Genomic DNA, 15561 nt, shown 5'->3' with positions numbered 1-15561 from the left:
GGATTATGAACCAGGCCAGAGAGGGATAGTATACTTGTTATAGCAAGTTGGAGTTTCCACAAGCATTTTATTACCAGTACGTTTTGAAAATTGCCCTCTACTTCACTCTCCATTGACCTGGTCTTTAGGAAATCTAAAAATACATTTCAAAGTTTTAAGAACTTTATTATATTTCTGTATTTTGTCTTGATCTGCTTGGATTAATTATTTAGACCTGTTTTAAGAGGTGTATGAAACACCGATTTGATGATTTTGTGATTTGTACGTTTAGGCTAACATTTTACTAGTTGATAGAACAGTCTGTTCAGTTACTGGCAAACCAAGCAGAGTTAAAAAGAAAAAGGTGCATCAGTGATGCATGTGTTTGTGGGAAGTATCCATACTAGCCTAAAGGGCCATTAGCACCCCATTAGTCCATTTTTGAGCTTTGATCTTGTATATTATAAAGTTTGGGGATTTTTTGTTGAGCTGAAATGAGCTCATGTGATCACAGAAGGGAGAGACATGATCCTATTTGTATGTGACAGAGGATTAATTGCTGATGAATTCTTACATCAGTATAATACGAAGTTTTGTCTCTGTTTCCTAAAGAACTGTATTCTGTAAAGACAAGTTATAATGTAGTGTCACTTGGTTCTGCTGAAAAACACTGACACTGCTTTAAGTAATAACAAATGAATCCAGGTCCTTGTGCTACTGTGTGGCATTTAATAGCTAAATGCTACGTGTTCTTCAATATCCATTACTGCAGTGTGAATTTTATCTAAAAGAAAACAATTCAGCTGTTATTTTCAAAATCACAAGAAATTTAAATAATATGTCCTGTTAAAATTGAGGGGTGGTATGTATGGATCTCCCAGGGAGTTTTGTAAATTTTCTCTGTTGGCACTTGGATAGCAGCGTGAAACAAATTTGTGTCATATTTGTGTCTGCCTCTGATCAGATCTTTTCCTTAAAATGAATAATTCAATCTTGTACATTCTCAAACTGAAAACATACCTAGGCATATGCAGTCTCTATTACCCAAAAGTTCAGTATTTTTGGCAGTAATTATATTTAGAGCATGTGTATAATCATTTAGTTTGCGTTACTAATTTAAAGGCTAAGTTTGCAAAACTCTTCAGACCACAGTAATGGCTAATATTTCACAAAAAGATGTATTGGAATAATTTCTCCAAGGATTTACTGATTTTAAAACTTAACTTGTTTTAAGATTCCTAGATATATTATAACACTTCATGAACTTCTGGCTCACACACCACATGAACATGTCGAGCGGAAAAGCCTTGAATTTGCTAAATCTAAACTAGAAGAACTTTCACGGTAAGAATTTTCTACTTTATGTTTCAAAATCTTGAAGCAAAGTTTTGAAATGGAAAATCTGTTTTTCTTTATTTTGATTTGGTTGTTTTTTTTTTAAAAAAAAAATCTTTCAAAGGGAAGGATCAAACCCAAAGGAAAACAAAGATAATGAAAACAAACAAACAAACAAAAGCCCCAACACACCAAAATACCTCAACATTTTTTCTCTCATGGGATTTTCTGGTCTGGCTACCATAAATCTACAAGTATCTCCTTGTATTTTGAGTACAGGAAGAATAGGAGTTGCTATAGGAACCACCTACCCCTGGGTTATGAGCAAAGCAATTTTTTTTTTTTTTAAATAGAGAAATATATAAATTTTACACAGTTTAAAGAAAAAGGGCATTCCTGATACTTTGTAATGACCTCAGTCTGCCCCATAAACAATTTGGTTGTTATTTCTGGGAAACAGAGTTTTCTACTGTGAACAAAGAAAATTATGCATGAACTTGGTTTTGTAAATCTTGAGTATCTACCTGGAGTATTCATGCAAGAATATTTGGTTGTAAAAGAGGGGTTGATCTATAGCTTTTGTAGTTGCATGCTTTTAACTGCTCAGTTTTCTTTTTCTGTTAACACAAAGTTGCTACCTTGTGCAAACTACCTGTTCATTTAGAGCTTACTATTTTTTTCTCTTTTTTTGTCCTGCTGTAACTTTAACAGAAACAGCTTTCTGAGTCAGGTCATCTTGTGCCACCTTTTCAAGCTTTAACTTCTTAAAAACCTGGGCAGGCAATGTTTTTACAGAAATGTCTGTTTGAATCTTGATTTTTTTCAGCAAGTTCTGCTGTGTTCTAAGGTCATCTGAAATAGAAAGAAGTAATGTCTACTTTCCACTTGAGCAAAGCAGAGATTTTCTCTGGCCAGGGTTATGTGCACAGGTAGATCAATCAGCTTTGACTTGTCTTTATCTTATAGATCACAGTTCATTGCTGATCTGACTAATTCATCACTGAATGTTCAGAATTGGAGGCTGAGGCTCATGGGTCTTCCTCTGCCCATAGGGCAGGCAGTATAGACCATAAATACACACCTTTGTGACTAATTTCTGTCCATTTAATGTAGTTCTGAGGTAGGAGGAGCTTTCAGAAAGTTCAATCAGGTCTCAGTTAAGGAAAAGAGTGTACTACACAACACTATATAAAGTCTGGGTTGGGTTCAGCCTTGAAAAAATCCCAGTATTTCTCTGTGCAAGGGCAGAATGCCTGTGAAAATAAGTGGAAGTAAGTAAGCAGTGATCCATCAAGACTGTGGCTGTTACCGGAAGCAAGAGGCAAAGCAAATGGTCCATTTACATGTAAACAGAAGCAGAACAGAGTGGAAACCTAAAGTCAAGGGCAAGGACTCTGCAACGTGTAATCAATACTAAACTCTAGGAAGCATTCCCAGTTTTGTGGCAGTCCAGTCTATTAAGGGTCAAGAAGTACTATTTTATCAGCTGTGAAGGGCTTTTAGCTTGGTAATGTGCGTCAGATGCATTTAGAAGTGGTCTAAACCCAAGTCTGGCAAAATCGATGCCCCTGATTTGAAAGAGAAGAAAAAAAGGTGAGAAGCTTGCTGTAGAGTGATCATGTACTGCACACACACACATCTGTTCTGTATCAGATGGCAAAGGACATCAACTGCCTTCTGTGTCTACACTGTGTAAGGGCAAGTGAAAACAGAGACAACAGGTGCAAGATACATGTCAGGGAATATAAAGTGTTTTTTGTGTTATGCCTAACAGGGTGATGCATGATGAAGTGAGTGACACAGAAAACATCCGGAAGAATCTGGCCATAGAGAGAACAATAGTAGAAGGCTGTGATATATTGCTTGATACCAGCCAAACTTTTATACGCCAAGGTAAGACATTCTTTTTTAAATCTATATAATCATCAAAAATTTGCATAAAAATCAGCAGGATTCATGTTGCCATCATTGGGCCAGTTATTGTACTGGACACAGTGAATAACTTAAGAATAATCCTGGTCAACAAGTCGTGGAAGAAGGTGCTAGCCACTTGGGAGGAGCGTAAGACTGTTGTCAGAGGATGTAGGGTGGCAACTAGGAAAGCTAAGGTCTCCTTGGAATTCAGCCTTGCAAACAAGCTCAAGGACAACAGAAAGGGCTTCTTCAAATACACTACAGGAAAAGCTAACACTAGAAGCAATATAGGCCTATTGCTGAATGAGGTGGGTGTCTTGGTGACAGAGGATACAAAGAAGGCTGAGTTACTAAATGTCTTCTTTGCCTCCATCTATACTGCTGGAGATTGTCCCCAGGAGCCCCAGATCCCTGAGGCCCCAGAGGAAGACAAAGGAGTTTTCCTTGGTTGATGAGGACTTGGTTAGGGAACAGTCAAGTAATCTGGACATCCATAAATCTATGGGTCCCAATGAAATGCACCCGCAGGTGCTGAGGGAGCTGGAGGAGGTCAGTGGAAAGTCATGGTGGACAGGAGAGATGGCTGGGGCTGGCAAACATCAATCCAATCTTCAAAAATGGAATACAGAAGGACCCAGGTAACTATAGACCAATCAGCCTCACCTCCATCCCATGAAAGATAACAGAGCAACTTATCCTCGATGCTATTCTTAGGCACATCAAGGACAAGAGGGTCATTAGGAGCAGTCAACATGGTTTTACCAAGGGAAAGTCGTTTGACCAACCTGATAGCCTTTTATGAGGACATAACCAGATGGAAAGATGATGGTAGAGCAGTGGATGTTGGATGTGGTTTATCTTGATTTCAGTAAAGCGTTTGACACTGTCTCCCACAGCATCCTCACAGCTGAGCTAGGGAAGTGAGGTCTGAATAATCAGGTAGTAAGGTGGACTGAGAACTGGTTGAAGGAAAGTCAGAGAGTTGTGGTCAATGAGACAAAGTCTAGTTGGAGGACTGTATCTAGCAGACTCCCTCAGGGGACAGTACTTTTCAGTATGTTCAATATATTCATCAATGACCTGGATGATGTGCTCAGTCAGCAAGTTTGCTGGTGACACAAAACTGGGAGCAGTGGCTGACACACTGGAGGGTTGTGCTGCCATCCATCAAGACATAGACAAGCTGGAGAGCTAGGCAGGGAGAAATTTGATGGAATTCAACAAGGGCAACTATCGAGTCTTGCACCTGGGAAAGAACAACCCTATGGATCAGTATAGGCTAGGGACTGGCCTGATGGAGAGCAGTGAATGGGACCTGAGGGTCCTAGTGGATGGAAGGTTGACCATGAGCCAGAAATGTGCTCTTGTGGCCAAGAAGGGCAATGCCATTGTGGGGAGTATTAGAAGGTGTTAGTAGGTAGTTAGTAGGTCAAGAGAGGTTCTCATTGCCCTCTACTCTGCCCTGGTGAGGCTGCATCTGAAATATTGTGTCTAGTTCTGGGACCCTCCGTTCAGGAAGGACAGGGAACTGCTTGAAAGAGTCCAGCACAGAGCCACAAAAACAATTAAAGGAGTGAAACATCTTCCTTTCGAGGATAGACTGAGGGAGCTGGGGCTCTTTATTTTGGAGAAGAGGAGACTAAGGGTTGACCCCATTAATGTTTACAAATATGTAAAGGGTGAGTGCCAAGAGGATGGAGTCAGGGTCTTCTCAGCAATGCCCAATGACAGGACAAGGGGCAGCGTGTGGAAGCTGAGGCACAGGAAGTTCCGTGGAAACAGGAGGAAACATTTTTCACTGTGAGGGTGAGAGAACACTGGAACAGGCTGCCCAGGGGAATTGTGTAGTTTCCTTCTCTGGAGATATTCAAGACCTGCCTGGATGTGTTCTTGCGTGATCTGGTATAGGCGATCCTGCTCTGTCAGGAGGGTTGGACTGGATGATCTTTTGAGGTTCCATCCAACCCCTAACATTCTGTGATTCTGTGATTCTGTCGGTGAAAAGTAAGTCATAAAATGATGACAACTAGTGACAACTAATTTTGGGCTATAATTGAACCCCACTTCTATGCTGTTTTCTTCAGGAACTGTGACAACCAGCAGGTCATGTATGGTAGAGCACCCATGGGATGGTAATGTATGTTCTACCTGGACTGTGATCTTCAGTGAGATAGAAATTACCTACAGCTCCACAGAGACTAGGGCTGCCTGGACAGTTAACATGGGAGTCCCAGCTAATACCAAAATTTGGGCAAAAGTACAAGGAGAAGCTTGAAACTTCGTCAGTGTTAAGGTGATTGCTAGGGAATCATAGAATCAGTCAGGGTTGGAAGGGACCACAAGGATCATCTAGTTCCAAACCTCCTGCCATGGCCAGGGACACCTCACACTGGATCAGGCTGGCCAGAGCCTCATCCAGCCTGGCTGCAAACACCTCCAGGGATGGAGCCTCAACCACCTCCCTGGACAACCCATTCCAGGCTCTCACCACTCTCATGGGGAAGAACTTCTTCCGCATGTGCAGTCTGAATCTCCCTACTTCCAGCTTTATTCCATTCCCCCTAGTCCTATCATTACCTGCTAGCCTAAAAAGTCCCTCCCCAGCTTTCTTGTAGTCCCCTTCAGATACTGGAAGACCACAAGAAGGTCACTTCGGAGCCTTCTCTTCTCCAGACTGAACAGCCCCAACTCTCTCAGTCTGTCCTCATAGGAGAGGTGCTCCAGCCCTCTGATCATCCTGGTGGCCCTTCTCTGGACACTTTCCAGCATGTCCATATCCCTCTTGTAATAGGGGCTCCAGAACTGGACACAGTACTCCAGGTGGGGTCTCAGCAGAGCTGAGTAGAGGGGGAGAATCATCTCCCTTGACCTGCTGAATAAAAGAGCTGTCCCATTTTTCTTGGTGCTTTGGATACTTTGATAATGTAAGCATAGATATTTGAACATATCACTTTGCCTATTGAAAGATACATTTTCGGATGTTAGTAGAAACACAAGATAAATACAGGAAGCAGTTCTGCAAGAAGTCATGTTGAAAAGGCATCCTGACCCTTCTGGAATATAGGACTACTTTACAATGTAATAGCAAAAAAAGAGGGGAAGACCCATATTCTATTATTTTCTCTCTTGGTGGGTGTGGAAACTTTTTCTATTGAAGCCTAGTTATAGCAGAGATAGAATTTGTGCCACAAAATAGTCATAAAATAATTTTTCTCTTTAAGGTGTCACTTTTTAGCAGGAACTGCAAACAGATTACAGGCTTTTTTTTTTTTTTTTTTTTTGGTGAGGTTTACTTTAATCCAGCAAATGTGAAATCTTCATAACTGAAGCTTATGTTTTCTCCCATTTATGTCATAATTTTCTTCTGGATCTTTTAAAATCTGTTAGTGGGTTTGTATTTAGTAGCTACAGATATGTAGCATGGAGTTTTGACTGGGTTATAGACTCCTTGTAAATATCAGTAAATACTTACTATTTTTTCTGTGGCAGTTGTTCTGAAGAAGATTGTTCTTAGAGACAGGTAAAACACAGAATTTAAGTAAATTAAATTCAGATTTATTTCTGGGCACACAGTCAATGGACAGTGGACAAGACTGTATGTTACAAAAGGCTATATCACAGTTTACCCTTGGGAACATCTACTGCATGAGAATTTGCAGAACTATGAATATAGCTAATTAAGTCACACAAAGCCATTTTCCTTTCACTTCTGATAGCAGGGCCAATTTGGCAGTGATGTCTGTCTCCTCTAATTCCATTTATGTTCCTGTTCTTTGTGTTGATCAGTGTAGACAGGTACATAAAATTTCTTTTCCGAGAGGTGCCTTTACCTTTGTGCAGGCTTTTTCTTTGAAAGTTAACTACAAATTTGACATGTGTTATATAGTTTACTTTTCTAAGAAGACATCGAAACCACAGAGACAGTGGCAGTACTTCACAATGTAGGTTGTGGTTTCCCTTTCGTGTTTCTTGGGGGTCTTCTTTTCTCTCTCTCTTAGTTACATACAGACTTTATTGTCAGGCACACTGTAAGCTATGGCAGACAATTAAGGAACATTTTCTTTAAGAGTCTAAAGGAAGCATAGGGAGTCTGCAGCACTGGCTGACATGCAGATAAATGGGCATTTCAGAGACCTCTAAACATTCTGTCTCGTGTTCTGTCTCATCAGCTGCTATGAATTTATCACTGTTGATAAACATATTACAATCACAAAACCGTGGAATAGTTCAGTTGTAAGGGTCTTACTGAATTTTCCCTGTCCAGTCTCACTTGCTCAAACAGTGTCAGCTAGAGCAGGTTGCTCTGCACCATGGCCTGTCAGGTTTTGTTTGTTTCCAAGGATGAGGCTATCACAGTATCTGAATGAGCAACCTGGAACAGTGTTACCTTAACAAAAATTGTAAGACCTCCAGAATGGAGAAAGCCAAACTGAATTAGTAAATAAATTAGTTACATATAGGCTTGCCTTTCTTTTTTTTTTTTTTTTTTTTTTTTGTCAATAACCTTTCCTATTTCTTGGCTTGACAAAGGCTAATAGAGGGACTATTCTGGCAATACTGAAGTACTGAAAGTGTTTAGGTCTTTAGCTGGTTAAAAAGTCTTGAGTTTACACTGAATCCAAACTATATTATTAGTGAATGTTCTAATATTAGCCTCACTTGTTAATTGCAGCTGTACATTGGCCAGTGTGACCATTTTTTTCCTTAAGAGGAGGTCTCTAGTAGAATGCATGGTAGGCAAATGCCCACTTATATTAATAACAAAAGCTTAATGAGAATGCATGAGGGTCCTTGCTGATATCAGCTGTGCAGCATATATAGGAGATGTGGTTTTCACTGTAAATGTTGAGTATCAAAGAGAGGTAATACAGTCTCTCTTTCCTGCCTTTAAAACCGCTAGTTTGTTTTGATTTACCGTATTAAATGATAACATTTCAGCTTTATACAAGAATACCATTTCAGCTTCAGCCTGTTTTAACAGAACAGAATGTGAACTTCCTGAAAGCATTGTAATGAAAATTAAAATAAAATAGAAGCTATCTGTAAAGTAATATCTGTAAGTGTGTCATATTTATAGATAATATTATTCTGAAAAGCAAAGCAGAAACAAAACATACAGGATGAATATTGTTACCCTAAATATGCAGAGGGAACTTCAGGAGAAAAACAGACACTGAGAATTCTGCGATGGGAAGTTGCTTAGGAATAGTTTGGTACACACCCTTTGTCCTTAAAACAGGACCTAGGGCACAGTCAGAGTACCATGGAAAAGTTACTGTTCCATCACATGAGAAAGATCTCCTTCCTGTTTTTCAGAATTCAGGCAAGTAAGCTGTTTTGTCTGGAGAAAATGTGTTACATCCAAGAAGTATTTATGGGTTTTTGGTTAGACTTTAAGTGAACCTAAAATGTGTCCCAGGCTTCTGCAAATTTCTAGAGAATAATTTCACTCTTTTGTTGCAGTGACACAAATCATGTTGTGCACACGCAGTATAAATGTGAATTGGCTGTCAAAAAACACTGGTCTGTTGCAGATTTATTGGTGTATATTTTGCTCTGCCAGTCAGTATAAGTTTGAAATAAATTAATAGCTTAAGACTAATTGAATATATAGAGGGACCTAAGTGTAGAAAAATGTAGATAGATAGTAGCTTTCTCAGTTACCTTAATTTCCCTGTTTGTTACTTTAAGGTTGTGTTTGTGATCTTTGAGCAAGATACATTTTTTGACAGTGTGGAGTAAGAATTACTCAACCTAGTATTTCATGGATAACTCTTTCAGGCTTGCACTGTGTAAAGATGCTGTTGTTTGTGCTTTGATGTATCTATGCTAGTCCAGTATCTTGATGACTCTGAAGAAGGCCAATATCCATACACTCATGCTTGTTCTGTTGCTGTTACTTTGTTTACATCAGTCATCACTGGTGCTGTTTTCACCTTGCAGTGAGGCAGATCAAGGTGGTCTGTCAGCTACTTCTTTGTAGCATTAGTTTCGTGCTGGTTTATCTCTATTAGCTAGCTAACACTGGAATAAGATGAGAGGCAGTGCAGCATCATAGTAAGGATAGATGTGTAGGAATAAGACTAGGAGGTCATTTGGCTGCCCTGTCTGGTAACAGTAAGTTGTGTCATAAAATTTTTCCCTTCGTTGTAGAGAGGAATTGCACTTCACCATCAAATTTAACTCCAGATCCAAATTTGGAAGTGATACACATGGTTGGTCAGAGACTGGTTTTGGTGTATGAAATAGCACAGAAGCAAAACTGTCCCCAGTCTGGAGTTCTGCAGAGGACAAATTCAGACTTATGTAACCAGGTTCAATTTAGTTCAGAAGTGTTTTACTGCTAACACATTTTAGACAAACTGTGGAGCACTGAAAATTATGCAGCACTAGATAAGAAGAAGAAATGTGCTTGATTTCCATCTCTCTTGAACATAGACATGCATAGATACACAAACTCTTTTCCTTCAAACCTGCTCTTTTCATGCTCTGTTTCTTCAGCTTGTGATGCATCTTCTGCATGTCTAGCAGCTGTCAAAAGTGCAGTCCGCTGTTCAGCTTCATTTTCTCATCAATGTGCCAATGGTGTTATTAAATTGCATAAAAAATTGCCCAAGGTCTAATTCTGTCATGTACATAACTATTAGTCTATTGTACTTTATTTAGTCTATTTATCATTAAAAAAGATAATATGCAAAAAAGATGATTGACTTATGCTTAAAACAGATGCTGAAGCATATTGGTACTTAGTAGAATGAGCAGTTCTGTTAGTTAATATCATAATATTAAATGCATGAGCATTTTAAACACTGTCTACTAAATGTTGCTCTTGTATGGTAAATTTTGCGTTTTTATTTTCAGGTTCTCTTATTCAAGTCCCTTCAGTTGAGAGAGGAAAACTTAGTAAAGTACGCCTGGGATCATTATCTTTGAAGAAAGAAGGAGAAAGACAGTGCTTCTTATTTACAAAACATTTTTTAATTTGTACACGAAGTTCAGGAGGAAAACTGCATCTTCTCAAGGTATAAACTTTACATCATGATTCAGTTTACAGTATGAAAACACAATTTCTGTGAAATTTCTCTATTTTGTTATTTTTTCACATTAACCTGAGATTTTCATGTGTTGTTAGAAGTGAGATGGTACACAGTAGTTAACTGCTTCTCATTGCAAATAACAGAATTCTGCCGAAGTCTTTGCTAACTATTTTTTGTTGTGTTTTTTGTTCTTTTTAATTTGTGTTAACCATGTAACTCTAGTAACCTGGAGCTTAGAAATAAGACATCAGCATGTCTATTTGCATAAGCTGGCACTGCATTTAAATACTTTTTCAGTGCATAAATCATCCACAACTCTGTGGAATTACCAAAGACTATTTTTGAGAGCTCGAATAAAATTAATTGTAAAAGTCTGTCTTGTTTTCCTGAACAGCACATACTCTTAAGCTGAAAGCTCTTTTAAGAATACTAGCTGTGCTTGTTGAGAATCAGGCTTTCAGAGAGTTGGCTTGTGAATAAAGAGCTGGTAGTTTATGGAGTGAATTACGCTGAACAGAATTTTAACTTGACAAATATATCTCTGAGACTTTATTAAGACTGTTCATATGCTTTCTCAATTTGTACTCCTTAAATAGTTGAAGTATTTTGTAAAGTAAATGGAGTGTAGCTGAACTTTTTAAAAAATGTTGTATTTGTCTCATTTAAATTCAGGAGAACATGAAATTCTAGTTACTTTTCTTGAAACTCATGAACAAGTCTGTTAATGAGATAAATTATACTGTGGCAAAAATGAGAGAAATTATTTGTTTGGTTAGGAAAAATGTTGCATTTAACCTAGCTGTGTTTAGTTGTTGAGGAAGAATGTTCATCATGAAACTGATGCATCTTCCTAGGAGTCGAGTAATTAAAATGTTAGAGTAATGTATATCAAATTCTAAAAATAACTGTAATGACAAATGGAGATTTGTTGTTATATGCCAAAATTTGTAAAAAAATGTACTTTGTTCTCATAGACAGGAGGTGTTCTGTCTTTAATAGAGTGCACACTGATTGAGGAGACAGACACGAGTGATGATGATTGTAAGTTAAATTCAGCTGTTTGCAGTAATTACAGTTTCTAATTTCTTAAAATTTGCACCCTTTGTTTATTTTTTGTAAAAGCAGATTGATATGTCCTCACCTTCCATGAAACCATAGGAATACAGTGTTAGGTTGATTCAGTAGATTAGATGTTTCAATCATGGGCATGCTGGCTTGGATAAGAGCTCATTTTATGGTTGCTGTTGCTGTTGACACCCCACATAGGACTTTCAAGTGGGCCGGCTGAAAGAATGTAGCAAATTATTTGCTGACTTTTGTACAGGGTTTCACCCAGAGGATTTCAAAAAAGGCAAAAAAAAAAGCCTTAAAAAAAGAAGTAGATAATCGGGTTTCTTAAATAGATGGGGGTTGAGTGAGTTGGCAGAATTAGTGGAAGGTTTTTGTCTTGGAACAAATCTTGACCGCAAGCTTGTTAAAATGAAATAACAAGACCCAATCCCAAGCTGATTTTATTGTTACTCATTTTGGCTTCCATCCTGCAATTTTAGGTACATTTGGCACTTGAGTCATGAAAGTAGCTTCACTGATTTCAGTGATAGTTCTAGTAGGCTGAGAGTATATCAGCATAGAGATGTTAGAAATACTTCAGCGTTATTGGAAAATTTTAAAAGTAACTCCCACTATTGCATGTTTGCAATTCTTTGTTTGTTTGTTTGTTTTGGTTCATTGGTGAAACAAAATTAATTTTGGATCTTCAGTTGGATTGCACTTTTTAACAGACATGTTTTGAAGTAAATTTCATTTTAAATGAAACCATTACTTGCTTTATTTTATAGTCTGAAGTCTCACATTTTGACTTTTTTCCCCTCCCTCTGTAAAGCAAAAGGTTCTGGACAAGTGTTTGGACACCTTGATTTCAAGCTTGTAGTTGAACCTGCGGATGCTCCTCCATTTACTGTTGTTCTTTTAGCCCCATCACGACAAGAGAAAGCTGCATGGACAAGTGATATAAGTCAGGTAGCTTAATGCATTCTTCATCTTGTTTGTACTGAGATCTTAGTTTATGCTTTATTTCAGGAAACTAATCCCAGAGAGGGATGTTGATTTCTTGAGAGCTGATTTGCTGTGATACACATGAAAAACACTTAGTGTAGCTTGTTTTCTTCAAAATACTGTCTTTACATTGGAGTCATCAGTGAAAAGTGTTTCTGAATGAGAGAAATGAGATATAAATGCAAATACAAAATTGTCAGCTGAAGAACATAATACTACTGGTAGTCATTTTTACATCTAAGAAGAGCACATTCAGGTACCTCTTCTGATCTAAGAGCTGATAACTTTCATACAGATCAAAACACTTGAGAGTCCTGAGAATGAAATTTATGCAGTATCACATGAATAATTGTATTGTATGAATGGAGAAAATGAGATAAACTCTCTTTTCCACCAAAAAGCATACTAACAAACCCTTATAAATAATCACTAAATGTCCTGACAGTGTGCAGGAAATGTCTTTATTGTGAATGAAGAAAACTGGTGTTTTAAAATACTTTGATGTCAGGCACAACTATTTCTTAGTGCTTTTTGGCTAAAAGTGTGTTAGACAAACTTTTGTCATAATCTGTTTGGAGAAAGAAGTTGAATGCACTATGAAAAAGCTGAACTTTCAGCTAAGCATATCTGAATAAAGGCTACTGCTGTCTTGTTCACACGTGCAACCATGAGTACATAGATCTCACATAGTTGTGAATTTAAGTCATAGCTTCTATTAATGAGTGGAATTTGATGGATTTCTAAAGATGCTACCATTGCTGGCAACATCTTCAGGTCACCATAACAAGTAGAAGTTCCTTAAATTCTGAGTTACTTTCTTCTGGATGAAGATTTTTAAAGGAACATATATATATAGACATAAAAATCTCAAAATTTGATATAAGTTGCAACTCAGTGAATACAGATCTTGCAGACATACTTAGTTGGAGTTTTGTTTTGTTGTTTAGTTGTTTGTTTGTTTTTTAATGGATTTTCAGTGCTCCATTGACATATAAAAGCATTAGAGTTATTTGCTGGGGGAAAAAAGACTGTGTAAGAACTGTCCTGGAACATGGGACATGCAGGAATAAGTCCATTCTTAGCCTTAACAATGATACATTACATGAGAAAGTCACCTGCAGCCCATGCAGACCAAAGAGTTTGGGTCTGCCTCCAAAGCTCAGATCTTCTCCTCCAAACCACTCCAGCTCCAAACAACAATGCTGTGGTGTTGGGAAAGAGCTGAAAAGTGCCATGGCTGACTTAAGACATGTATGCCTACAAAGCTTGAAACTGTTTTAGTAAGGCAGAGGTGAAAAAACATGACTAGATGCACACAGCTGAGAGAGCAAAGCGTTGACCTGACTGGCAGGGAAGCAGTTAGAAGGGTTTCTTTCCCTATTGCTCTCTGAGGAAGGAGAGATCTCCCAGCTTCTGAAGACAGGGGTATTATGAAGCAATAAGGTGACAACAATTAACAGAAAACTATAACTGAAACCAGAGAAAACTGAGATCTATTAGCATTGTGATGCTGGAAGAGGTTCTACAGCTGCACAAAGGAAGGGAAGAGACACTAAAGGGATGAGCTTAAAAGCAAAAAAGCAAAAAAAACCCCAAAAAAACCAAACCCCAAAAACTGAAGGAGGAGCACAAGGTAACTGTGCACACTGCACAGTTTGGGGCACATATTGGTACCCTTGTTTACAAAGAGCAATCACATCAAGCCAACTGACTTGATGCTTATACTCCATATGTAGAGCAAGGAAGGGAAAAATAGTGTAGGAAGCATGCTGCCTGTCTTCTGCTGGAGAAAGAAAATCTGGAGTGAAATGCATGAGAAAATCTGAAAGATGCATGAGAACTTTAAACAACTGAGACCACTCATCTCTTGAAAACAAAGTTGTGTTTCTGACTGAGAGCCGTGGCCAGCAGAAACATTGCCATAAAAAATTACTGAATTTCTTGCTCAGAAGCATTTTTTCTTTTCAATGCTGACTACAACCCTCAAAGAGAACATAAGGGCATATAAAAAGTATTCTTTTTGTAAATAAACAGTCTCCTATACTTGCAAGTTAAAAAAAGTGTATATGTACTCAAAGATCACTCATGTCATTAGTCTTACTGTCCAAAATTTTGTATCCTATTAAAATTATATATGCAGTGGCCTCAGTGGAGGCCAGTGACAAGTGGAGCCCCTCAGGAATCAGTTCTGGGACCAGTCTTGTTCAAATCTTTGTTGGTGCCATGGACAGTGGCATTGAGTGCACCCTCAGCAAGTTTGCTGATGACACCAAGCTGTGTGGTGCAGCAGACAGGCTGGAGGGAAGGGATGCCATCCAGAGGGACCTTGACAGGCTGGAGAGGTGAGCACAAGCCAACCTCATGAGGTTCAACAAGACGAAGTGCAGGGTCCTGCATCTGGGTCGAGGCAATCCCAAGCACAAATCCAGGCTGGGCAGTGACTGGCTGGAAAGCAGCCCTGAGGAGAGGGACTTGGGGATGCTGGTGGATGAGAAGCTCAACATGAGCTGTCAATGTGCACTTGCAGCCCAGAAAGACAACCAGAGCCTGGGCTGCATCAAGAGAAGTGAGGCCAGCAGGTCAAGGGATTCTCCCCCTCTACTCAGCTCTGGTGAGACCCCACCTGGAGTACTGTGTCCAGTTCTGGAGCCCCTATTACAGGAAGGATATGGACATGCTGGAAGGTGTCCAGAGAAGGGCCACCAGGATGATCAGAGGGCTGGAGCACCTCTCCTATGAGGACAGACTGAAACGTTGGGGCTGTTCAGTCTGGAGAAGAGAAGGCTCCGAGGTGACCTTCTTGTGGCCTTCCAGTATCTGAAAGGGGTTACAAGAAAGCTGGGGAGGGACTTTTTAGGCTATCAGGTAGTGATAGGACTAGGGGGAATGGAATAAAGCTGGAAGTGGGGAGATTCAGGCTGGACGTGAGGAAGAAGTTCTTCCCCATGAGAGTGGTGAGAGCCTGGAATGGGTTGTCCAGGGAGGTGGTTGAGGCCCCATCCCTGGAGGTGTTTGCAGCCAGGCTGGATGAGGCTCTGGCCAGCCTGATCCAGTGTGAGGTGTCCCTGGCCATGGCAGGAGGGTTGGAACTAGATGATCCTTGTGGTCCCTTCCAATCCTGACTGATTCTATGATTCTCTCAGACATATAAGTCATATCTGTCTAGATATCCCTAATGAGGATTCTTGATTTATATTCCTTTCATGCAAACCTTATTAAAAATCCATGGATTTTCTTGATG

At 39.2% G+C, this 15561-nt stretch overlaps 1 protein-coding gene across 1 annotated transcript in view; it reads left to right on the top strand.

The window, feature by feature from the left end:
• The window catches only part of RASGRF2 (Ras protein specific guanine nucleotide releasing factor 2), a 150572-nt gene that overhangs the window by 70332 nt on the left and 64679 nt on the right, over window positions 1-15561 (top strand). Inside the window, exons 8-12 of the mRNA XM_054398139.1 lie at window positions 1214-1323; window positions 3089-3207; window positions 10090-10250; window positions 11240-11306; window positions 12148-12284. Of these exons, the coding sequence (XP_054254114.1) occupies window positions 1214-1323; window positions 3089-3207; window positions 10090-10250; window positions 11240-11306; window positions 12148-12284 (594 nt within the window). The remainder of the gene's footprint in view (window positions 1-1213; window positions 1324-3088; window positions 3208-10089; window positions 10251-11239; window positions 11307-12147; window positions 12285-15561) is intronic.

Source organism: Indicator indicator, chromosome Z (assembly GCF_027791375.1).
Source record: "Indicator indicator isolate 239-I01 chromosome Z, UM_Iind_1.1, whole genome shotgun sequence".
Taxonomy (NCBI): domain Eukaryota; kingdom Metazoa; phylum Chordata; class Aves; order Piciformes; family Indicatoridae; genus Indicator; species Indicator indicator.
The sequence above is the reverse complement of the archived record's forward strand: the minus strand, read 5'-3'. Positions and strand labels throughout refer to the sequence as shown.